Source organism: Chrysoperla carnea, chromosome 4, assembly GCF_905475395.1.
Source record: "Chrysoperla carnea chromosome 4, inChrCarn1.1, whole genome shotgun sequence".
In the NCBI taxonomy this organism is placed as follows: Eukaryota; Metazoa; Arthropoda; class Insecta; order Neuroptera; family Chrysopidae; genus Chrysoperla; species Chrysoperla carnea.
The window spans coordinates 29,832,199-29,859,241 of record NC_058340.1 but is presented as its reverse complement, the minus strand read 5'-3'; the positions used below and the strand labels follow the sequence as shown (position 1 = coordinate 29,859,241).

Below are 27,043 nucleotides of genomic sequence, written 5' to 3'. Positions count from 1 at the left end.
AGATTCAAATGCTCTGAGATTAATTTTTTCTCTATAATATTGTTTATAAAAAAAAATTTTAAATTTAAATAATTTTTATATTTGAAAAATACACTAGTAGTTAGACGAAATTTTGACGATTTAGCTTTGGAGGAAGCTTGCACTTGTGGGATCAAACTGCCTTTTTGGTATTTGTGTGTTTAGTATGCCATTCACCGGCGGTCTACCAGTGAAAGCTGGGCCTAATATTTACCAATATAAACATTTCCTCCAAAAATTGTCTGGCTAGCTAAAGAAATTTTCTCAAGTACTCTTAATCTCATTTTGTTAGCCTAAAAATGGAAGATGCATCTTTTATCTTTTACAGCTTCATAGCAATTTTGTGAGATTTAACACAATATTAAATATTTCGTTTTAATTTCAAAATTTTGTCGTTGTCATGGCTTGTTTTTCACATTTGATTATGCAGACGTAAGAAAATTTCTGATACTAGAAATGAATTTTGTTTTAACTATTGTAATATCTTTTACTTACTATACTTAAATCTAATAGCAACAGTTTAAGTTATACAAATATTAAGCCGCTTTATACATATGGTGTATTTTTTCATGTCAATGATCGAATTAGAAAAACGTCAGGAAGTACATATTATTTATAACATATTACGTACAGAATGTGCCAAGTTTTTTGTGGTAATGTATTATTTTATGTCGTTGATATTTTAAATTTTAAAACAATCAATATTATTTTTTGCCCCAAATAATGCCCATTTATTTAGTCTTGTTTTTTTAAACTTCGAGTTTTGATCACGTAATGACGTAATGTTTTTTTTAAGAACACAAACATTTTGCAATTTTACCAATCAAGTCAAAAATTATAAGACAGATAATAACAGATATAAAATTTGAATTATTAAAACATTAAATAATATTTTAAAATTTATTTACGAAAAATACATGTTATAGACGTAATCTAAAATGATAATGGCAAAAATTGTAAAATCATTAGAATTAGATTTACCATTTTTCGCGGATCTAAACATCATGATTCTGTCATCACTAAATTTTAAATCAAAATTTTCACTCAAAGGAGGCCGTTCTAATTCTAACACAACTAAAACATTTAAATCGTATTTAAATAGATATACACCAGGTAAAAATAATTTCACTTGTGGTCCAGCTATAGACCAATATCGTCCTAAACTGATACCATTTAAGAAAACAATACCTTTACCCCATTCTGACATATCGATATACGTACTGTTCCCATTAAGAGTTGGATTTTTTAGATAAAATTGCCCTCGATAAAACATAGGTGTTCGTAATTTTAATGGAACAGCTGGTGCCGATTCAATATAAGCAAATAACTTAACCATATCCTTAGAAATATATGGTGCAGGTGCGTAAGAAAAAGGGTATTGATACATTGTCCAATTGGTCAGTCGTCGACCATCTAAATACACAGGTCGAGTAATACCTTTAACATCCATATTTAAACGAAATCCATGTGATAAACGACCATTATCTTCTACAAGTATTTGTAGAGAATCCCCATAATTAGGCTGTTTTAATGTAATTTTAAAATGAGTAAAACGATTAAAATATCCCATAAACACATATCGAAAATAAACATAGCCACGATCTACTACACCTATACATTCTAAAATACTCAGTTCGTCCGGTTGAAATTTTAATTGGGTCTCATATAGTACGAAACCCGAAGTTTGATTCAATTCACGAAATGTTAAAGGAGTGTTCGCTATAACCGCATATGGTCGAGCTACTTCATATTTCACCGATTCACATAACATACAACCAACCGGCTCTAAATGGACTGATGGATATTTTCGTAATGTTGGTTTCACTCGCACTGAAGAATTACTTTTCGTATTAAAATGTTCGTTAATTATTTTGCGTAATTCGAAAAATTGATTGGTAAGTTCACCCGACTCACTGATTGGTGCATTATTATCGTAGGAAGTTATATAACCTTGAGTAAATTGCCCTGAATCACCAGCTAAAAATCCAAAATTTGTTCCTCCAACATACATGTAATAATTGAGAGATGAACCAGAAGATAAAATTTTCCGAATTAAATTATTAATTACGGTGTAATTTGTGTTATATGGTCTATCATGCCAACTGAGGGTTTTACCTGACGGGAAATCTGAAACAAAAAATGGAGTCTTTTTCCCAATTATTTCTCCTATATTTGCTTTTAATAAACTCCAATGATAATTAGCTATTGATTGACTGTCTAATGTCGCATCCCGTAAATGGATTGTACCGTTTAATGAATCCGAATAACCTCCACATAATAAGTTGTTCCTGGAGTTTGCATCGCTGACATAGATAATTCCATCGTAATGACAATTGTATCGGATCGTTTTTTCTAGAAGTTGTAACCATGTAGTGTTTGTTTTACATAGACCAGATTCATGACCATAATCCTGTTCTAGTTGTAACATGATTATTGGTCCTCCATTTTTTGCAAAGTAATCTTCCACTAATGATAGACATATTTCTTTTACTGAATTTAAAATTGTGTTTAGATAATTTTTATTTTCATCATTTCGTAACCAGATGAAATCTGTAGTCAATTCATAATGTTTCCACATGCTATGCGGTTTTAATCCACCAAAACTTAAGTCAGCGTCTATAAATGGTCCCATTTTAATAATTGCTTCCATTTTCAGTTCTTTAATTAACTTTAAAAAATTTAAGTAACTAACTTCAGTTGTGTATTCTATACCTTGATAGAAAGAAGGAATTAATTTACCCTACAAATAATCAAAAACAGGTGTGTAATAAAACTTAATGGTATCATAGGAATCGTCACTATACAAATTTAATTTCCTTTTATCGATAGATTTCCTTGAGGTAAATTTTTTTTTCACATTTCGACTGAATTTTGATTTTAAACTAAAAACAACTTATCAATTTACCAGGCTCAGGATTATGAACAAACATATTAATGGGAAATGATACAACTTTAATTCCACCCAATTTCATTTTTTCTAATCTATCACGCCAAAATTGTTGAGGTACACGAAAATAATGCATTTCACCAGATATAAATTGTTTTGGAGCGCTGAAGTAATTACAATAAACACAACTCTTGAACATTAAAATGGAAAAAAGTATCAAATATATTATTTTGACAAACATTTCTTGAAATATCAGTGTTTATATTTTGGGTAATTAATTTGAAAGATAACTTTGATCCAAGAATCAATAAAATAGTTATTACTTCGTGTTTTCCTGGTCAGGTTTCACGCACTATTATCGTATTCGTTTTTTGCCAGATACATTGGGCATGCTTCCCATTGGCAAGCATACCGCAACAACGAGAGTTCCAAATAGTTACGATATGATCCGGCAGCATATCTTCGGTGTTGCCGGTGGCAGGCATCCAGCAAAAGCAATTGGTAGCTAATCTATGGATCATGAACCAAAGCAAGATATTTGAATGCCTTAAAAATTTGGCCAATTGTTGTATAATCCATACTTGTTTTTCGTTAAACGATATAATTAATATCTTTTATATCCATCGAGCTCATATCATGGGCCATGGATATTTAATATTAGTTTCTAATTAAAAACTTTCTAACCACTATCTAAGACGAGTATAATTGACACCACTTTGTCAATAAAACTTTATTAACTTCATATTTTGTTCTATTGACATTCAGAATGGATAAGAAAAAAAATTATTATGATTATTATTATGAATAAACAGACAATTTAAATTAATTATGCCGATGAGTCATTTTAAACATTCATTGCGAATTTTTGAAGGTCGTAGAAGAAATATAACTATACAATATTTTTTATTTAATTTCCTAAAAATATTTCATTGTCGTATTATATTAGAATTGACCTCTCATTTCATTCATTACCCGCAATATATCAAAAATCAATGTATTTTACGCCCGTAGGCAGTTTTAAAAAATTAGCGCCTCCCGTAATAAAAATCTATCAATAAAGATATTTTTTTAGTTCTTTGGTTTCAAGTTCTTTGATTCTTAGAACGTGTAAAATCGGGTCGATTTTCTGGGGCAGTTTTCCGACTCAAACTATCGATGTTAAATATAAGAATGTAGATGATTAGGTAATGACATACTTGCTTTATTTTGAACTTCTTCAGTGTTCAAATTGGTCAAACTGTTTAAAAAACGAAAATTTACAGTAAAATTTCTGTAAAATTCTCGCCTATTCTGAAGCTCAACCACAAGTCTGTCTATAACTACTAGATGTACTGTGTAATTTTGTAACCTTACTTGGTAACTGCTTTGCAACCTCCCGCCTCTAGACACGTGCCTACTTTGCCAAATGGAAATTCGCCTCTGGGTCAATGATCACGAAACTCGGTAATATATCTCTACTTAAACGCTGCTCGTAGTTTGATAGTAAAATAAAATTTGAGAAATTTTATTGTTCGCTCTCATTTAAGGGCTGTTCATAAAATACGTATGCAAATGGGCAAATGGGGAAGGTATATATCATTACTTTGAAAATATTGTCAAAATTCCTCACCAAGATCAAATCATTAAATTTTTTACGGTGATAATAATGTCATAAAAACCTTACTTTTCCACGAATTTTATACAGCTTAGATACGAAATCTAAAACGGAACGGACTACGGTGTTGTGCAATAAAGACGCCAATAGGGTAAACTAAAAGAATAAGCCACCCTTCGCTAGAGAGCAAGCTAAAAGAAAGCCATAAAAAGTTCTGTTTGTGCCTTATTGCCTTCTAAAAATTGATCTTTAAACGTACTCTTATACCACTTACATCTTTAATGGCTCTCGTGTAATTAGAACTACTTGTTTTAAATCTAGATCTTTTTTTTTTTAGATATAGATACATGAAAAAAATTGTTTAAATAAAGTACTTAGGTACTACTTAAGTACATTACAAAATGTATTTATCTATTCAGCAATAAAAATTACAGTAATTTCTTATCAGTTAATAAACCTAATTACGAATTTTTATGATTGTAGGTAATGTATCTGAATTCATTTTTTTTTTAACAAAAATGAATATAAATGAATTATAGAAACTTTTTGAAGAAGGTGAGCTCATTTGTGGTCATCACATATCATTCAAAAAACCGGTATTTCTTTTAACCTGTGAACAATGAATCAGTCCACGTACGTACAATCAATGTTAGAGTATATACAGGTACTATTTTCTATTGTTTGAATGTCAGAAGTAAGATGCTGACAGGTTGAAGATTCTCGGTAAGTTTACGTTGTTTTCAACGTGCAGTCCGCCACCAAACTAGCAAAGAGTAATATTCACTAGCTAATTCTTACTGATGATGACTACTTTGTAGTCGAAAATACGTATTTTTAAAAATACAAAAAACTGATCTAGGAATTGGGGCAAAAATCGAAATTTATTTCGACATATCCTAGAGTTCTCATTTATTATCTTCGATAATATTTATATCAGTAGATTTGCTTGAAACGAAGAGATTCCTCTCTTACATAGACAAATAAAATTATGAGGTTCGATCAAAATAATAATGACCACTCTTTAAGCTTATTCTATTTATCATTTATTCCTACGTTTGCCAATTTTTTAGGCCAAAATAGTAAGTCAACATTCAACTATACCAGTGGTTCGAGTACAATTATTTGGTTACCTTTTAATCTTCGTTCATCTACCACCTGCCCTTTTTGTCGGTGTCCTTGTCCAATAATTTTTATTCGCTGGGTCTCTTCGATCAATAATAATGCGGTGCCTATCTGCTCGCAGAATGATTTAATGTCATAAACCCCCATTCTTATTTTCGATACCGTAGACTCCTTTCTATTATCATAGACCCCCTATTCTTATTTTCTCTACCATTGATTCTTTTTTCCTTCAAACCGACACCAAGGAGCCGAAATTGACCACTTTGGTAATGTATTCACTATAATATTATCTTAGCATAGGTTTAGAGCGGTTTAGAAAGGCAGTTTTTTGTTTACATGGAACTTGGTTTGCTATTTTCTATTTTTTCTATCTCTTATTTTACGTTCTATTAGATTTCATTGTCCCAAACTATTCACTTTTTTAATGGTTTTTATGATGCAATAAAATCGTGTCAGTATGAACAGAATAACGTTATTGTTTGCGTAGACATTTAATGACTTAGCTTATAAATATTATGTAATAAGGAATAACTATTTTTTAACGGTTTCTTTTGTTTATATGAATTTACGTGAGCTGTTTAATAATTGATTACCGGACATTTAATATCCTGGGCGCAGTTCTAACAGAAGGTAAATTTGGATATTTTTTAAATGTTATAAAATGGTAGGGTTTACATCAAAATTATGATAGATTAAAATTGAAGAGAAGAATTTTACGATAGTTAGAAAAAGTGTACCTCTACCATAGTTTTCGAATTTCGGTTATCGTATTTACAAGTATAAATTTTTTCAACAGTCAATATTTCAAATGTTTAAAGACTATAGATTGAGTGAAACTTATCATACCTTATTCATATTTGTAATGGGAAAAACCGAATTTAGGGCCGTAATATTTATAATTTTCAAACAATAATCTAAGTATATATAATGTAATAATATAAGTAATAGACATTCACCTAAGAAATTTTTTGCTAAGAAGTAAAATTCTGCACCCAACGAACAAGAACTGGGTCTTTCTTTTCTAGAAAACTTGATTTTATTGTTCCGACTACATGTCTGTGAAATGAATTAAAGAAAATTGTTGGCTATAAAAATTTATCGCTTTTGCTCCAAATATAGGTTTTGCAATAATTAATAAGATCATTAAATATTTTAATGACCGTGATTATAAAAAAAAATAGAAACCAAATTAATTAATAATAGGGGTCTGCCTGTATAATAATTATACAGTGAAATCTGTGAAAATGATTATTTCTATTTATAATTACAGCAATACTATTTTTGGTAAATTACAACTAATTTTGGATAAAACCACTTTTTTTTTCATTCATATTACAAATTATTATTTATATGTATAGTGTTAAATAATAATTATTCTAAGTAAATGACATTCGAACTTGTAAAACGTAATTGGTAATGTTTATGCAAAAGTTGTTGTCTGGCCGACTAGGTATGCTCTTTATATGGTTTTCAATTTATAAAATACATGCATTTAACTTCTTATTATTTACTGAGCCCCACCAAAAAAACATTTAACTTTGTATAAAGTAAAGGCGTGTTTTTATTAGTTATGAATGTTATGATAATATATAATTTTTTTTTTTATAATTCATTAATAATATAAAGATTACGGAGTATAGTGGTTGTTTTTGTTACTTTTTTTCGGTGTAAATTACACGATTTGTAATTAAGGATTTGATAATCGATTTCACTAATTGATTAATTATTACAAAATGCCAAATTGTCCAAAGTGTGAGAAACCTGTTTATTTTGGTAAGTTTTTGACCAAAAATATTTATTGGTTTTTACTTTTTAATTTGTTTACTCAAATTAATCTTATGTAAATTTTACTTATCATTGGAATTTATAATCTTTGAAAACTTTGGAATTTGAGCTTATAAAATTTAAGTTGAATTAACTTGAGTAAAAAATATTTTGAAAATTATCTCTTACATATGTAATTTTAATTAAAGTATAAATTTAATTGGATTCATTTCTGTCATAAATACATGTCATAATTTTTTATCATTTGGGAAAAATTGCATTTTATCCTCGCATAAAAGGCGCAGCCAGAAGTATACAAGAAAGGTGAAGAATCGACTAATATTCAGGTGTTATTAAACATGACGTAACAAAACTCCACGTGAATAAACTTTAGGGTTAATTAAAGTTACATTTAATCTAAACTTAAAATTAATCTTAAAAATAACGTAATTTCTGTTAGATGATTTTCATCTTTGAATGTAAAATATAATTTTTAAAGTTTTATTTACTTACGTTTAATTTTTTTAGTGGTCATTAGCATTTTGTGTAACCTAATTACACAGATCTCATTCTAAATATAATTAATATATATTTTTAAAAAGTGTCCGTGCAGATTATCTTGTCTCGAGCTGTTTAAAAATCAGATAGAATTACAATAATAACAATCAGATTAGAACAAATAAAAATAAACTGTTTATTAGTAGAGCCAGTGCTATCAAGCAATTATTGATTTGTGATTTAAATATCGTAAATAGGTAGTCATATCTTGATACTTTCTTCGTTAATATTAATTATTTCACTTCCCTAGAAATATCAAGAAAGAGTTCAATTCTTGACTCGCGAACGTTATTGATTTTTCAGTGTCATATTTCGTAACTTAAACATAAGAGAAAGAACAAGGCTCTTCCGCAATTAAAACGGAAGAGGATATAAGATATGCAGCCATCTTTTTATAGCATGTATGAAATATATCATGGCATATTGAGTTTAGCCCCAAGTTATAACCCTTAAAAATATTGATGCTACGAAAAAAATTTTGTTATACGTGTTCATAAAATCACCTAATTATACCATTTCTAGTTGTCCGTCTGTCCGTAAACACGATAACTCAAAAACGAAAAGAAATATAAAGCTAGCTAAAATTTTTATAGCGTGCTTAGGCCGTAAAAAGTGAGGGCGAGTTCGTAAATGAGCAACATAGGTTAATTGAATCTTGGATTCGTAGGACCCAACTTGTAAACCGTTAGAGATAGAACAAAAGTTTAAAAGTAAAAAATGTTCCTTATAAAAAAATAAACTTTTGTTTGAAACATTTTTTTCGTAAACATCACTGTTTACCCGTTAGGGCGCACATTATACAGTATGAAAATATCAGTTATGTGTGTGTGACACCACGAGAGTGACTATCTTTCTATACTTATATGACGTAAAAAAAACAAACGATTGGGTAATCAACACTGTCTATACATGGTATTTCAATAATTAACAGTCAATTGTTTGTTTTAAGCTAATTTTAAGAACTTTTAATTTTTTTTAAATAATTTAGTCAACAGTTTAATGATCTCCGATTCCTTTTTTGATTATTTAATAAATATGGATAAATATATCTACGAAGTACTTATATTTTAAGTGGTATTGTTTTGTAAATAAATAAATGTAAATGACTAGCATGTAAACAAATTCACCGTTATTAATTTATTAATTACCGTGCGTTATCATATTTGTAAACAATATATCCGGAATATTAATTTACTAATATAATTTATTGGATATTGAAATAATATCATTCAAGTTACCAGTACTAAAGAAAAATCAATTTTTCGGACACGATCATAGACCTTCCTTTTTTAGAAATATTTAAAAAATTTTTGATTATTTTGCAATCGAACCTTTCAGAAAGTTTTAACAGGTTGCCGATTTGTTTTCCTCAATCAAGAGTAATTTTGAGAGGAAGATTTCTCCACCTTTAAACGGTATGTGAATTCTGATCTCCATAGTTTTTTGCTGGTATTATCTGTAAGATTGATTTTGTGCATTTGGGTTTTTAACCTTGTTAGAGATCAATTACCAGTCCAGAAAGTAGCCTCAATTTGTTCAGAGTTGCATTCTTTCAGAAGCCATTTTTTTACAATAAACTTTTAATAATAGCCTTGACAACTATACAAGAATAAATGGAGTCTCAAGTCTGGGCTAAAATACAATATTAGTATTTTTTATGCAATATAAGATTCATCCGTCTCAACGAAGCATATTAATACAATTCGTGGGCCTTAAATAAATCTCGGGGGAAGGTTTATTGCATACAAATGTAAAAAAATTTAATTACATAAAATCAAAATTTGCATAATAATATTATATGCTATAAACGTTTTAACTAATAACACATGTTTTAACATACATGTTTTTACACAAAAACTTGAAATGATAACGGTGTAATTTTACTTTTCAAATAGAAAGTTTCAAAGAAAGTGAAGAATTAATATCACTCAGAATAAAATACAGATAATATTACAATTATTTTCTTTTTTTGTTGCAGCTGAGCGTAAAACCTCATTAGGTAAAGATTGGCATAGTGGATGTCTACGATGTGAAAAATGTAATAAAACATTAGTGCCAGGATCACATGCTGAACATGAGGGTAAACCATACTGTCACAATCCATGTTATTCAGCTCTTTACGGACCTGGAGGTAAATTTTAAAATCATGTCGTCTTGTGGACACTGGCACAATATTTCAACTTATTTGTTTTAAGTATTGCAACTTTTAATTACGTAATTATTAAAAGGAAAATGACCACATCGCTTTAAAGTATCGTCATACTTGTGACAAATGGCTTGAAAATTTGTGTCGCCAAGTCTAATACAAAATATTTAAGTATTTGTTTTCGGACGTGGACAAGTTGATTTTGAAACTAAAATAAAATTTTTATGTTACAGGTTTTGGTCGTGGAGGAGCTGAAAGCTATGTATATAAATAATTAACATTAAGAATTTAAACAAACTGTTATTTTTTATTTATTTAGTTTATAAACACATTACATTCCCCCATTAACAAGATTGCATAACATGTTCATTTTATTATATAACTATTTTAATAAATTAATTTCATAAAAGTATGTGTTTTTTTTTTGTAAATTTTTATCACATTCGGCTTTGTAGAAAACTAAGTAATACTATTAATTTCGACAAAAAATGTCCAGAGGTAAGCGAGAATTCTCAAGGACCAATCAAAACCATGTGGTAGACATAAAGAAGAATCTGGATTGGTTACTTAAGAGAATTGATCACAATGAACTCTACAATTAATACTGATGAATAGGTAAGTTCAACTTTTATTTTATTTTATATTATAGTATGTCATAAAAAAGGGGTCAATTTTGGCGAAAATTTCATAATATATTTCCTCTTTGCATCTAAATTACATGACCCTTATACACCCCTATCATATTTGAATCCAAAATATCAAATTATATATTACACGCAAAATGGTCAATAAATTTTTGACGGATATGCGATTTTAAAGGCATTAAATGAGACAAGTCTACTGCGAAATATACTAAAAAATATTCAACCGGACCTGTATGATATATTTTACGTATGAACAATAACTCTGACTTTTATTAAAATATTTTTTTATGTTGAATACTTATTATATTATTCCATAAGGTTGAATTGTAAATTTACAACTTCCTCCAGGTATGTCTCGATCAAGAGTTACCGTGAAAGTACGCTCAGGATTAGTTTCATCTCGACTACGTTGTAATTCGATTCTTGTTAATACATGTTTCCCCCAAGAATCACCTAATGAGGGGACAAGTTTACTTACACCATTTTCAATTTGCGTCGTTACCTAGAAAATAATTATTGGATTTAGTTCTTGTTAGGGAATATGACCTGCTAACACTTAGTATGTTACTTTGTTCAAATTAAATTTATACTTATTAAGGCATAAATTTTAAGGCGAAGATTTCGCTCTTATCACCTACAACTTACCTGATTAACGCAAACCACAGCAACATAATCATCAGCAATAAAATCATGTAATTTCCTGGCTACTTTTTCTAAAATTTCTAGTTTTTTTACCCATGGTATGTCACAATCATAACGAAAAATGCCAGCAATTGAATCGATAATAATTAATCCAATTTTCATACGCGATATTAAATTAGGTACTTGTTCAAAAAGACACGTTTGAAATTGTTTCTGAAAAAAGGACAAAACTTTATAAAATAGAACTTGAGCAAAATTTCAATTTCTTTCTTGGAACATTAGGATTTTTTCTTAACGTTTGTATCAAATTCAGCACCACCAGGTACTCAGATCACACAATTATTGCCAAATAAATATGATAAAGAATTTGGATCAAGTTTTGGTATCAAGTCCTGAATTGTATTAAAAAAAAAAAGAGCTAGTAGTCGGATTCATTACTATGATGAATTTAGATTAAAAATCCAGATCCAGTGTTTACTTTGAGAAAAGAAAAGAGAGATTAAAAACTAACGCCTAAAAAGCTTTGGAATATATAATTGAAACAAAACCATTACCAAATCATAAACATGTATTACAAATACATTTTTTCCAAAATCTATATTCTTTGGTGGTTTCGGTAAATGCTTAACAAATTCATCGCATAAATCAGAAAGTCTCTTAGACGGAAATGCATCTTCAGTGCAAATATAAATAACACCTAAAATAATCATAATTTACATCAAAACCTTTAAATTTACAAATTTTTTTAATGTCAGCGTATATACATTCGATTTTTAAATGCACGGCGAAGCTACATCGCTACTCAAAATGGTCGCCGTAGGTTTAATAAGCGAATGTATAAACTGATCTTAATAATTTACCAGCATCCAAACCACCCATTTCTTCAGGATATTGAACTGTTATAGCTAATTGTAAACATATTTGCGTCTTGCCGCAACTACTTTCACCTGATATTTCTACAATACTATTCACAGGAATACCTCCATTACTTAATACATTATCAATATTTTTGCATCCAGTTTTAATTGTTCGTCCATGTAATCTGAGTTTTAATTCCAAAGTAGCATCGTCTTTTAATAGTGGAAAAAAAAAGAAACAAATTATTGGGTAATATTTGGACAATTTTAAGCAAAAAGAGGTCTGATTAATCTTATTAAAGGTTTTAATTTCTCTTTATTTGTTGAATATGTGTGGGAAAATGGCAGAAACATAAGAAAATTTAATATTTCTGGTAATATATTTAGTCATAGTAAAATAATTTACCCATTATTTCCAAACGAAAAACTGGGCGGCTATTCTCTAAAGGTGGCACCAGGTGTCTAGAATTATTCCGCTGGATAATAGTAGGTTTCAGAACAGGCGACATTTTAATTTTTAAATCTGAAATAGAGACAGAAACAGAAAAAACGATGAATGCATGAACTTGTGTGCTCAGATTAAATTTAAATTCGGTACAGCAAAAAATACACATGCGCAAGCATTGAATTAATTAAGAAATAGACACTTTCATTTTGAAACGTTTGATAAAAAATGTATATTGTAATAAGAGAATTTAAAAGTAATGATAAATTACAAGCAAATGAAGTGCTTAAAGAAGGAATTTTATCAAATTTACCAACAGCCTTTTGGACGGCGTGTACAAGAGAAGTAAATATTTTTATTAATTAAGATTTTTATTAACCGTAATAATATTTTTACCTGATATTTAAATAAATCTAATTTCAATTCTTCTCCAGTACTTATTTAAGTTATATATACTTCTCACATTCATCTGAATTAATCCTGTTTTGTTATTTTAAACTTGATTCTTTTATTTTTATATCTCCCAAACTTACTTGATCAGAAGCACCAACTTGTTTAAAGTTTCGAAAAATAATCTCAGATTACACAAGTCAATTCTTTAATAATTTTCAGATTACATTTCAACTAGTGGTCCTCACAGCAGCAATAATGTTTATATTTCTTGGAGTTCCGTTCTTACTGTGTATACTTGCCGTGCCTTTAGTGTTATTGATTATTTATTTATCCATATATGCTTCTCATTTAATGCGAGTAGCAGAATATCATCAAGGACCAGTCTCAAAATATTGTTGGGTTGCCGAAGCTTTAGAGCCCTATTTTTTTACACAACATCCAAAAGACATAGCATATACTATAATCTCAGAAAATGATACTAGTTTTAAGAAATTGGATATGGGATCATATCAAAGAAAAATTATTGGGACTGTTTCTGTTGATCGACATAGAAACAGACATTATTCAGCATGGTTACATAAATTAGCAGTTGATACAAAGTAAGTACTATTTATAGTAAATGATATTTTAAGAGAGTAAAAAGACAATTATTGTATTTTATGTTTCATTTATTTCACAGATATAGGCGTAAAGGAGTAGGATCTGCTTTAATATTAACAGCTGTAAAATTTTGTGAGACCGAAAAGTATGAAACTATTGAATGTGCTTCCAGTGAGTGCCAGTTACCAGCTCGTCAGTTAATTTTAAATTCAGGGTAATTATCCATAATATTATTGAATTGTTAAATTGGTTCTAAAAAATTTTTTTACAGTTTTCAGTTAATGCAAATGTATCATAAAAAGTTAGCATTTGCTTCGTTGGAAAAATATCATATGGGACTGGAATTATGTCTTCCATCAAACACAGATGAATTAATTAGATAATTGTGATATCCATGATATAAAAATTCCTTCTTTATGTAAATGAGAATCTCATTCCGATAGCAATAAAAATCATTGTTCACTTTGTATTTTTGTAACTTTAAATAAATAAATACTTTTTATATGAATTGCATTGATTGAATCTTTAGACCACAACTAAACTCAATGTTTAGGATTGGCAGTGATTGACATTGGAATCAAGTTTGGGTATGATTTACAACCCGGGTTTTTAGTAAACGCATAAATGCAATTTCCTTAAACAACACATAGCATTCAGAGATGGTCTTGAATTTGTAAAATATATGACTGCAACAGAGGCTTTATATTTTATATACGCTGCTTAAATACGTGTAGTGACTTGTGACAATCGTACTACGTTTATGTCGAGTTTATTCACAGAAAAATATTTGTCAAATGTCATTATAATTTGTTATTGTTTAAAAAACTAAATTTTTTAAAGAAAATGGAAAAGAAATTAGACAAAGTTATGGACGATATGTAAGTATTATTGTTACATATTTGGTATTAATGTTTTTTAACTTAAAAATGATAAATTTGATTTTAGATTGTCTCACGAAGGTGTTACTGGATGTTTATTTGCAGATCAATTGGGTTTATGCCTTGGAGGTACTTTTTTTTCAACAGTTTAACAAATATTGTTTTATTTTATACTATTTATAAATTTTTCTGCCTGTTAATAAGCTCTAAAATAGTGTTTGTTTAAAAACTTTGAAGTATATGCTAACAATAATGGTTTCGAGGTCAATAAAAATGTTTCCTAATCAAGAATTCAGAGTAAAAATACAATATTTCGAGGCAATAATCTTTGTTACAGGAAAATATTTATCAAGTTTTGATAAGTTTTCCAAATCAATCATTAAAAAAAAAAAAACAAATGCTTTTTTAATAAAATATTAAATTAAGTTTAGTTCCGTAGGGAACATTTCAAGATCATTGTTAGAAAACGCATTTTCTTGAGAACTGCCTAAATCGAGTCATTTTATTGTAGAAAAATCCTGAAATTTACGACATAATAAATGTATTTTTATTTTTCAGCGAAAGGAAATGTTTCAACAGCAGCAAGTGGATTAATTGTAGTATTAGCTGAAATAGCTGGTCATTTAGAAAGTAATCAATCGAATTCAACTAATTCACGTCAACCAGTGATTTCTTTAGAATCTGATAATAAAAAATGTCTTATACAAAGAAATGGTAATATTACGGGAGTGATTTTCAAAAGTGATACTGTAAATGCTTAACTATTTTAAATGAGACTGCGTTCGTTTATTACCAGTATCATGGCGGTAACACGATATGGCGTTATCTATAAAATGTTATATAACATGGTATGAAACGTCGAACTCTTGTGGAAGCATCTTTTTGTTATAAATAAACGAACGAATGCAGCCTGAGTATATTATATAAATATTTTTTGTAATTAATTGTAACTGTAAATCAATATTTTTTATGATTGTTAAAAGTAATTTCATATATTAATTAAAGGAATGAATTAATTCTCATTGACATGATCTCATTGTCGGTGCAATGATTAAAAGTAATGTTTTAAATATCAGAATGTATATATTGTTAGCTTTCATTGTTTTAAAAATCATTGTCTAAGTCAAAAATGCAGTTGTAATAATTGGAAATAATGTAAACATTGGTTTTATGCCATGGGTTGATAAATATAATTTTTTTGGTTAACTGTCGTTTACTAATTTATCCCATTCATTTATTAATTTCAGATAGATTGAGTACTTTAGTTCTTTGAGACGTTGCCGCCTTTAGAAAGGAGGATTTCGAACATACGAATATCAGGATATACTTAGATCGAATATCTTCGTATGCTTTTTTCTCGATCTGTGTTTTAATTATATAATGTACTTTTTAGCGACTTCTTTAAGCATATTTCTTAAACCTAATTTTTCTATTTTACGGTTCAAAATTACCATATAAGATTTTTTATAGTGGCACTCCATGAGAAAATTCGAAAAAAATCAAATTTTTTTTGTCTTCATTCGAACGAAATTTATGTTCTAAGATAATTACCACAACAGTAACGAAAATTACGTTGAAAAGTGAATTATATTTATGGATTTTAAAATACGACCTTATTGCAGCCTACTATAATTTTCCAAATTCAAAATTTAATCGTCTGTATGCAGCTTCACGGTTGTGTACCTCGAAAACTACGTTTCAGACGTCTTTTTAAACCATATGCATATATGTAATATGCAAGGTATACTAAGTTTAGTCCCAAGTTTGTAACGCTTAAAAATATTGATGCTACCAACAAAATTTTGGTATAGGTGTTCATAAAATCACCTAATTAGTCCATTTACGGCTGTCCGTCCGTCCGTCTGTGGGCACGATAACTCAAAAACGAAAAAGGATATCAAGTTGAAATTTTTACAGCGTACTCAGGACGTAAAAAGTGAGGTCGAGTTCGTAAATGAGCAACATAGTTCAATTGGGTCTTGACCTATGGGTCCGTAGGACCCATCTTGTAAACCGTTAGAGATAGAACAAAAGTTTAAATGTAAAAAATGTTCCTTATCAAAAAATAAACAACTTTTGTTTGAAACATTTACCCGCGAGGGCGCAAATTAGGCGTAAATTGTATAGTATGTATTATATAAATTGTATATGTATGTGCAATGTGATAGAGTAATCTGCAACACTATTTATGCATGGTATTTCAGCAATTAACTCAGTCAATTGTTTGTTTTCACTTGTTCATCTTGACTTTCGTATTTTATGGGTCAAAATTGGAATGAAAATTTTTCCGAAAATCGGAGGACAAATATTCTGTATCGTTTTTTGAGATTTTTTAAAGGGAGCCCTTAAGAAAATTCAAAAAAATCCAAATTTTTTTCGTCTTCGATTTAAATGAAACTCATTTTTTATTGTAATCTGAGTTCAAAAGTAAAGAAAAAGTTTTTAGAAAAGTATCAACAATAATATTCAATTATGGCCTTAGGACAATACCGAATCGAATTCTCAATATATTCAAATTTCAGCAGCTTGAGGAGCATTATCTAGAAAAATACTTTCAGAAGTTTTTGTCATATCTTGATTTTCGTATTTTTTGGGTCAAAATTAACTTAAAAGATGATTTATCCGAAAATCTATGGACATATTTTTTGTGTTTTTTCTTTTTCGGATCGAATGAAACTCATTTTTTTTTTATCATCTGACCTCAAAAGTGTTAAAAATTGGACTGAAAAGTAGATTACAGGTGTGAACTTGAGGAGCATCTTTCGCGTAAACTATGTACGTTTCACTATCAATAAAAATAATTTTTTCGAAAACCGGTGAATAAATACATATTTATATCTTCTAAAATCGAATACTAAGAATTCGTATCACGCTCACGTGTTAATTTGTACAAATCCTACTTTTCTTATCCAAATGTAAATATCGTCATGTTACTTTCCAGAAATAAATTTTAATTTGACTATCTTAGTGGACAGTTACGAAATTTAATCCCCATTATAGGGTGGCTTAAAAAAAATTATGGCTATTGAGAGTTCTCCTCCAGCTAATAAGTTATCATATTACCTAGTACATCCTTTCAGTATATAAATACTTTCGCCCTTAATATAAATACTGTGATATTAATAATAACTTCAAGGAAATAATTTCATATATCACCTAATCTTTCAAAAATAATTAAAATTTTATTAACAACAAGATAATAAATAATGGACGTAGCCGAATAAAACAGTTGCGAACAGTGGTAGCGGAGAATGAGTGTTTGCTCTCAGATATCAAACAAATATTTTATCATCATTCTATTCAACAAATAAACACGTTTTGTGATTTCATATTGTAATCGAGGTTCTGGATGGTAATGACGTATCAAAAATCGGTGAGCGTTTTTTCGCTTAGTTTGTCTAGAATAATTATAAAACATTATAAGCAATTGTTTTTTTTTGAACCCATTTTTCAAATCAAAAAGATTTTAGTATATTTAAGAAACCTAGCGGATTTAATGACTAAACCGGTCCAGGAAAATTAGAATGCTTGCTGATCTAAGAAATTTTATTGTAAGTTTTTTTCTAAGCAGTTCAGTATATTGATTAGATGAAATTTCTGAGATAAAATTCAAATCAATTATTTCTGAGCCTAATGAAAGGCGAAGAAGGAATCGGCTCTAAAGAAGACGAAGTCACTTTAATTTACATGTTAAGTCATGACGTCAGTTTTTTGGATAACGTGTGTAAAAGAAACCAAGACACAAAATGACGGTCAATTGTGAACTTAGTTCAGTGTTTGAGCTTCATGAATTTAAGATAAAAATCGCGCAAAGGACAAAATCAATTTAGAATATCAACATCGCTCGATTTTCCAACTTAAATAAATGGTTCGATGGTAAAGGATTTGCCCGTAATGAAGAAGTGTATTCTATACAGTTATTAGTTAGGAATTGTAAGAAGCCTAATAATTCTCAATATAAACAAGATATGTAGGGATTTTAATTGCTGGGAAAAGTGTATTGAGCTAAAGTGAGGCCATTGCTTCACGGATTATCTTTGCATTTGTAATTGGTACTGGAGACAAATGGAAGAATACAGCTACCATTTCTCAAATCATATCGCTGGTATCTTTCATTTTAAATGTCTCTTCTTTCTTATATTTGCAAAATGAAAAAATGAAAAAAATGCACTCTCAGATTTTTGGACACTTAATACCAACTATTATCCTTTTTCTACATTCGATGACTATGTAGAATGTGAGAGGTGCTATATATAGGGATGTGTGTGATATGATGATGAATCATGGTCAGTCACACAGGAGTTAATAACATCGGAATATGACCGCAAATATAACGCGTTAGGGCATAAATTTTCATTAATTTTATGGCAATTACTATTGTTACTCATAATGCATATACAACAGTTATAGTTTTCATGGATGGGTTTTTGTAATATAAGTTATAACTATGAATGTTGTGTGTTGTATTTGTTAAGTTACACTGCTGCTAGATGTAGAACTGATGTATTTTGTAGTATACGATGAACATCCCAACAGACTTTATGCATTATACATTTATTTTAGAGAGATAGGTGTGTCTTTTGTGTATAATTGTGTTTGAATTAATATTTTATGATGATATAATTACATATCTTATATACATATTGCAGGTTTAATAAAGATTTAGGAAAATGTTGATCTGACTAGACAAAGTTTGTGGTCCGAAATAGATTCTAGGATATTAGCTAATACAATACAGTGAACCCGCGGTAATCCGACAAACGTTTTGCAAAGTGGTGTCGAATTATCGAATTTGTCGGACTATCGAGTACTGCTACAAACCCCTTGTAGTCCGGAACTTTTTGAAAAAGAATATCTTGTAATCCGACAAATTACATATCGAAGTGAAAAGATTTCAATCATTTTCTAATTTCATTCACGAAGAATTCCCGTATTTATAATAAATCTGCTTTGTTATTACCGTTATAGTTATGTCGGATTACAAGGGATGCCGGATTATGAAGGGGCCGGATTACCGCGGGTCTACTGTAGTACGTTGCAACTGACACCATTGAACAGTTTACTGGTATCTTTTCAGACACCCTAGTTTAATTTCAATTAGTAAACTGATATCCAATTAGGAGTGTCATAAAAGAGTTCAGACTTAATATTCCACGACACAGGGAAATTAAATTACATACTAACTCATTAAAAATGGAAATGCTAGGGACAATTTTTATTTAACTATCCAATAAGAAATTATCCTAGAATACCAAAAAGAAAGTCTCCTAGAATAGTTGATATTTTATTAGTGTAAAATGTACTTATGACTATGTGCACTTCTCCAAATTTCTGTGTGCAAGATCATCGTTGATGATTTGCTGATACGATTTGACCTGAAAGAAGGACTAGTAAACAATTGAAAATATTTATAAATATTTTATCAATTTATAATGTTAGTAACATGTATTTTTTAGTTTTTTAGTAGTACAGAAAAAGATGATACAAAAATCCTCGCTCGCTTTTGCTAAAACCTCATGGAATGTGTTTCTTAGGAATCAAATATCAATAGTAACGTATGAACTAGGAGTGCAAATATTTCTTTTTGTTAATAAAAAATAAATTTTTTATATCAATTAAGCCATCAATGTTAAAATTCACTTAAAACATTATTAAATAGGCAACTGGTATGACGTGAATGTTACGTCTTTGTCAAATAATCGAAAACTATTATACAATTATGACGCATACGTAATTCAAGTTGCCTATTTATTAATTTTGTAAGTCAACTTCAACATAACCGATTCATTGAATTTTGAATGACTTTTTAAATGTAGCCACCCTGTCTATATTTGGTCGTCATTTGGAAAAAATTGTTTTTCAGTGTATTAGTAAAAAAACTCTTTAATTGGATTTTCAGCTCCCATTTTTATGGTAGCCAATAAATGAGCTAGGAAAAGCACAATCAATATGTTTTTTGGCAAGTTATGTGTTATAAACCTTTTCCTTATTTGAGTTCGTCTTCTGCTTAATTCGGCCATTAGTTCATGTTTCTAAATCGAATTTTGCTTGCTACGTATATACGATTTGTATATATTATGTGTAGAATGTTGATTTATTTTGTGTAAATTATTTTCATGTTACGTGATTTATTTCACAACATTAAAATTGGATAATTAAATTTTAGGGCTAATATTCATTTCAAATTTGAATGTATGTTTGTTTGCTTGTTAATGCATGGAGAAGAAGAATCAATATTTTATTTATAAGGTGACAAACGAGTCACATCGTAACTAATGTGTTATCGAGGTTTTTTCCAGTTATGATGAGTGTATTTTAATGCTTTTATGCAGTGTTACCACATTTTTTTGAAAAAGAGGGAAGCAAGGGAAGAAATCTCATTGTAATAAAATTAATCAAAAAGACAATTTTGTTGTAAATTCCTATAAGTACATTATTCATTTTTTGGGTATACGAGAAAAATGTAACTAGAAGAATATAACTTTGAAGCGTCTGCCTACAAGTGCACCTGTCGATGACTTGCTGCAGGTGCACTTGCTGAAGATCCGATGACCCGAATCGACATGCGTTTTTTTTTTGCGAAAGCTGCTTTAATTGGAGTTGTTTATAGCTATGTGATTTGACGATAAGATGCAGATGTTGAGAAGTAGCAAAATATTTAAATTATAGATATTAGTCATTATAAAATGTATTACATTACCTTCTTGCATTTCCACCGTAAACACCTTTTAAATTTTTGGCAGGGTTTTATTCTGCTGAAAATTTTTAAAATTTCATTTATTTAGAAAACAAAATATTCTTGTTTTCTAAATATTGTTTAAATGCAATTCGAACGGTGTTACTATATTTTAAAATTTGTCCATTACTTTGTTACTGATAGTATTTATATTTCTTGGTACTCGAATTATTTTCCAACATAAAATAAACATTTGTATAACAATCAGGGAAAAAGTATTTTTTCTGTTATAAATCAATTTAGTAAATACAATTAAAATTTGTTTTCTTAAAAAAAACTATCAAAATTGGATACGGTATTTCCTGCTGTTAATATACTAATGAAATAAAAACAATATCTATTTTTTTAAAGGGGGTGATTGCATTAATTGTGTATTTATTCAATTCGTAATATTTATATACAATTTTTAAAGATCGTTTTACTCGTTTTTAATGTAAATAAGTACATAATATAAATATATATATATTTTTACCACTTCGATAATGGACATATTTATTTTTGGACATTTTTTTGATAAAATAAAATTAAACGAAAATAAATGGATTGTAATCGGTAAGGGGTGAATTTTAAAACATTGAAATAATTCATGTACAAAATTTTTTTTTTACTACATTTGTAAGGTAAATGTGTACAGGAGGATTAACAATACATTTTAGTATGAGGGGTTAAAAATGGAATATGTGTAAGAGCGAATGTTTCCTGATTTTATATTATCACGATCACCATTTTCATTGAATTTCGACATTGAATTATTAAATATAGATTGATGAAAATTGGGATCACAGTAGTGATGAGTAAAATCTCATCAGTGATCATGGCACGATTTTTCGAAAGACATCGACATCGGATTCGTAATGAGCGACCAAAAATATCCGTTATAAAAAGTTTGGACGATTAATACTTAGTTTGCCATAACAAAAATTTATCGAAAATTGAATCCGAAAGAAAACGAAACCCCCTCTTGTCTTTCTGTCTATCAAAGCTCATTTTTCTCTAAATTTACTGAACAAAGAAAGTTAAAGGATTTCTTATTAAGGACGTAAAGTGTAAAAGACGAATTTTGACAAGAATGTGCTTATTATGAGAAATAGAAATATGTGTTGAAATATTTAATAAACTCCTGATACGGAAAAAGGGAAGGAATTTTAAAAATATCAGGATCAATAGAGCACAAATTTTATATTTCATATTTTTGTGTTTTTTCTAAACTTTTTATTTAGTAGGATAGTTATGTATAATGAAACTGCAACCGCTCATGATAATTCGATACTAATAACCCCACACTGTACACACCCCTGTGTTCATCAGAAACAAAAATAGAATGCAGCATTGTTGTTATGTCCATTAAAAGAGCAATAGATATGGTAAATAAGAGAGGGTGTGATATGTTCGCAGTCAATATAAAATACCCCATAGGCGAAATCAACATGGAATAAAAACCCACATGCCCTCTTTTAACATATAGCCTTAGGGACAATAATAATAATAATAATCATAATAATGTTTTTGAGATGGACGATGCTTGGGGAACATTATAAATGGCGTTATGTTGTGTATCGCCAACGTATGCACCCATCGCTGTATCATCCCATAAATCTCTTTTATATATGTCGTAATAATGTAAGTAATTAAGAACAAGTTTGCAATTATATGTTGCTTTTATTTATATACTTAAAATACAATCAAAACCCCTTATAACGACATCGCCTCGGCTATAACGACAAAATTGAAAGGTTCCGACCGAATCTCTATAAAAACACATTGGATGTTATGATATATCGGCTATAGCGACGACCAATGATTAGAATTATAAACCGACATATCGAATATGACGACATACGCATGTTTATACATTTCTTAAAAGTACATATTCTTTCAACTAAACATAACAATTTCCTAGACATATTTTGAATGCTATAAAATAAAATTTGGACCTTGTTTACTTTATGCTTGGTCTTGTTAACTCAAATTTTCAGTTATATAGTCCAATTTTCACTGGAATTAGGCAAATCGTCATAAACAATGCACAAATCGCTTGTAACATATTTTTATATTATTTTATTTATTCTTTTCGTTATAAGCGATTTTTACTGTACGACTATGTAAGACGATATTGAAGAAAGGATAACGACATATTTACGTAGTCTTTGTTATTATCACAACCGGCGGCACGGCGGCACATTTCATATATGTGTCCGGTATCTTTGGTATTCTTTTATACCTTTTCTATAATCATTTTATTTTTCTTTCGTATGAAATTAAAGATGGTGGTTTTAGAAAACGTAGACACACAATAGGCCACGTGAGAATGAAATGTTTCATCTTCTAACTGATTTTATCTTTACATTTTGGAAAAGTGATGAGTTATTAGTTACTTTTTTCAAGAGGAATAGCCCGCTAAATCATCTACAGTCCACCAGTCCATAGATACTAATTTTCTTATAGGCAACTTGTATGACATATATGTAACATTATTTTACTTTAATTATACTATACCTATAAAAAAAATATTGCTTAAAATAATATAATTTTGGTGGGAGCGCAAAGTACATTTTATTATGTAAGAAAAAGATATGTTTGAAACATTTCCCAACACACCCACCAGCAATATATTAAACCGCTAAACATAATTTTGTCAAACATTATCTGTCTTCTCGATTAAAACTCCGTTAGTTTTTAATATCTCCTAAATAATGAAATTAAAATCCAAAACAAAAATTTTATTTGTCTCCAATTTCGATAAAACTCAAAAAAAATTGTTTTTAATCTCCAATTTCGATAAAACTTAGCATATAAGGAAATTTTGACCCAAAAAGTACAAAAATCGGGTGCATTTGCTGACTGGTCGAATAGTTTTTGAGATACGGACTAAAATCGATCAAAATATTGCAATATCTCAGAAAATCTGCATCCAATCAAATAATTAAATATAAAAGAGTTTCATCAAATTTCAACACACATTTTTTTTTTTTGTGTTGGAATTTTTTGCTGATGGAGTTTTCAAATACAAAATCCCCTTTTGAGCCCCTCATGGAATGCGTTGATCGATTAGTCAGCTTCCTTATATATATAGATTAGAACTATTTCTAAAGATTTTTGGTAACGTGGATTGAAAAAGACACAAAGTATGTATAATCAATGAACAAAGATCAATCAAATAATCTCAAAAGTTTATTTAAAAGAAAAATAAGATAAAATTATTAACTGTTTTCCGTGTTCTAAAATATTTTACGGCTACTACACAAGTAAATATAGGTGTACCATATTTTATAGTTAATTTGCGTTCACACCAACCCTGTTTTTGAATATATGAATAAAACGTGTTTAAGTGTGGGTATTTTATGCTAGATTTATGACAAACTTGGAAAAACTTTGAAAAATAATGTGAAAACATATGTTATCGATTTCAATACAAATCAAAAGTTTGTTATAATACAATAACAGTAAAGTGTGTGCTTTCACTAATCGATGCTAGTGAATTGTTTTTTTTTTTTTTTTTTTTTATTTACTTATGGTAAAGAGTGTTCTAAAATTAGCGCAAGAAGTAATTTTGATAGAATACACAGTTTTTATATGAAAGATATAAATTTTTTATTGGTACATAAAGTACATCTAGAGACTACAGTATAACTGGGAAAAAAAATCTTTCATATTTTCTAAAAAATCTACATAAATTAATTTTTCTTAAAAACTGTTTATTTTAGAAAAAAATATTTGTGACAAAAGTTCTAACCCATCAAATTTTCAACCGTTCTGTATACCAGTTTTGATTGTTTCCAATCTTTCGCATTTTCGGAAAAATTGATATTTAAATATATATAATAAATTCTGCGCATATGAAAATTTTTATTCTACATGTACAAATCTAAAACTTGGCAAAGGTGTCATTGCTGCCCCTAAAACTTCAGTAAATGTAATGAAATTTCTTCTAACTTGACGGGAGTACTATGTATATCGGATATCTACCATACCAGGTAAAACTTTGCTCGCACATATGAACTTTTCTGTCAAAATTTTCCTTGTCCTTGATTTGATAAATGTGGCTGAAGTTTATTGGACTAGCAAATAATTTTCTATTTCAACTCGTCGGTGGTCGCATGCTTGTTGACACAAGGCTTAGATTTTAAAAAATCCAACGGTATTTATTCCCATAATTTCAGCTTTTAATAATGCAAAGCTGTGCCTACCATATATTTAATATTTTGTAAGTCTTGCTCAGCAGTGAAAATCTGTTATTTTTTCACTGTTTTCACTTCCTCCCTTTTGAAACACCCTAAGTTAGCGGCTACCACGTGGTATTAGCCTTTTTTCTTGTAAACACTTTTCCGTACAAATAGCATAAAATTTAAATGATACGTTAATTTTAGCACACTCTTCATAAAGCCAATGAAAAATTCATTTAAAATACATTTTTGAAAAAAAAGGATTTGAAACATCTTGCCATTTTTTGTATATCGTTGAATATTTGTAGGTATTTTTGTTTTTCTAATGCATAATTTATCAATAAATTTTATATTTTGGGTTGATTGGTATAAAATGATTATTGTATTAAAATGTGAATTATTTAAAATAATAAAATATTGATATCTACCCGTTGAAAAGTTGTAACAATATCACTCCCTTCTTAATACCATCTCACTTCTGTCATAAACTTAAGGTTAAGTAACTTTATTTAGTTACTTATTCCGTTTCAATTCAGACTCAAATTAGAAATAATTTAATACAAAAATTCTTCAAAAATGCTTATCAATAACTCATCAACTCGACACAATATTCTGTCTTCCTCAATTTCAGAAAAAGCACTGGAAAACCCAAGAATTTTGAAAATAAATATTCCCAAGATTTCTTCAAAAAGAATAAGGCCTTAGTAAATAAACTAAATAAACTTGTATCTCACACCATCATACTAATCAAATTCTCAAACAAACTTAATTAACAGATTGAGTTCCAATAAAAATTTTAGAGAAAAAAGCAAACCTACACTCAAAAAAAGTTGTTTGTTGGACATTCAACAAAATTATATATGAAATAAAGCGAGGACACCTTTTCCAAAAACTCATAATTAAACTGATAATAAATTTATAAATAATAAATGAATTAATTATATGAATTTATAATATTTGCATCTCCACAAATTGGGAAAGAACCGGTTGATTCTGTCAACCTCGTTAATAAACAATACCCTGAAATGGTCTGGATGAATTATTAATTTAAATTAAATATGATTATTTGTCGTCTACTCACTTCCAAATTAGTGCAATAACCATAAGTGACGCATATATATTTGTATTTTATATGAAATCAAATAACTGTCTGAAGTCGAGTTAGTTATCCCTATTTTTTCCCTGGACAATAAGCAAAACATATGGTGATTTATTGTTTAACTGCTGTATACCAAAAGTAAAAGATGTTTTTTTTTAAATACAGTAAAAATTGGTTATAACCCCGAACCGGTTATCGACGAAAATAAAATTACATCATTTCTCCTCTAAAAAGATGAACTCGTTCTTAATTAAGCTACTTAACCCAACTTTACCTTTAATGGCGACCGCAATAGGCTTAAATAAGTCTGGTTTTATCCACTAAGTTCACAAAATTTTGTAAAAAACTGAAAATTCCAATTTGCATTCCTAATTAAATATTGAAAATTTTTCAATAAAAATAAAATATTTCTTAAACAAAATTCCTTTGTTTATGTAACTCTTTAAAATTATTCAAAAATTATTATGTTAAAAAAAATTAAATTGCAAAGCTAATAA

General features: G+C 28.9%; 5 protein-coding genes across 5 annotated transcripts; 3 read left to right on the top strand and 2 right to left on the bottom strand.

The window, feature by feature from the left end:
• Positions 1 to 120: 120 nt before the first annotated feature.
• LOC123298651 (beta-galactosidase-like) lies at positions 121 to 5,768 on the bottom strand. The gene is made up of 4 exons (XM_044880744.1): positions 5,601 to 5,768; positions 2,924 to 3,095; positions 1,000 to 2,730; positions 121 to 221 (listed from the first exon to the last, which is right to left on the bottom strand). The coding sequence occupies exons 1-4, from the start codon at positions 5,766 to 5,768 to the stop codon at positions 121 to 123; spliced, it is 2,172 nt and encodes a 723-aa protein (XP_044736679.1).
• Positions 5,769 to 7,231: 1,463 nt separating this feature from the next.
• LOC123297307 (cysteine-rich protein 1-like) lies at positions 7,232 to 10,498 on the top strand. The gene is made up of 3 exons (XM_044878915.1): positions 7,232 to 7,394; positions 9,922 to 10,074; positions 10,323 to 10,498. The coding sequence occupies exons 1-3, from the start codon at positions 7,355 to 7,357 to the stop codon at positions 10,361 to 10,363; spliced, it is 234 nt and encodes a 77-aa protein (XP_044734850.1). The 5' UTR covers positions 7,232 to 7,354; the 3' UTR covers positions 10,364 to 10,498.
• Positions 10,403 to 13,214, bottom strand: LOC123297305 (DNA repair protein XRCC3). The gene is made up of 6 exons (XM_044878913.1): positions 13,074 to 13,214; positions 12,639 to 12,755; positions 12,236 to 12,445; positions 11,930 to 12,072; positions 11,379 to 11,588; positions 10,403 to 11,235 (listed from the first exon to the last, which is right to left on the bottom strand). The coding sequence occupies exons 2-6, from the start codon at positions 12,739 to 12,741 to the stop codon at positions 11,035 to 11,037; spliced, it is 867 nt and encodes a 288-aa protein (XP_044734848.1). The 5' UTR covers positions 12,742 to 12,755; positions 13,074 to 13,214; the 3' UTR covers positions 10,403 to 11,034.
• LOC123297306 lies at positions 12,864 to 14,108 on the top strand. The gene is made up of 4 exons (XM_044878914.1): positions 12,864 to 13,022; positions 13,290 to 13,669; positions 13,750 to 13,884; positions 13,942 to 14,108. The coding sequence occupies exons 1-4, from the start codon at positions 12,906 to 12,908 to the stop codon at positions 14,051 to 14,053; spliced, it is 744 nt and encodes a 247-aa protein (XP_044734849.1). The 5' UTR covers positions 12,864 to 12,905; the 3' UTR covers positions 14,054 to 14,108.
• Positions 14,109 to 14,452: 344 nt separating this feature from the next.
• LOC123298433 lies at positions 14,453 to 15,754 on the top strand. The gene is made up of 3 exons (XM_044880432.1): positions 14,453 to 14,548; positions 14,616 to 14,677; positions 15,107 to 15,754. Exons 1-3 carry the CDS (start codon positions 14,514 to 14,516, stop codon positions 15,307 to 15,309), a joined length of 300 nt encoding a protein of 99 aa, XP_044736367.1. The 5' UTR covers positions 14,453 to 14,513; the 3' UTR covers positions 15,310 to 15,754.
• Positions 15,755 to 27,043: the final 11,289 nt, after the last annotated feature.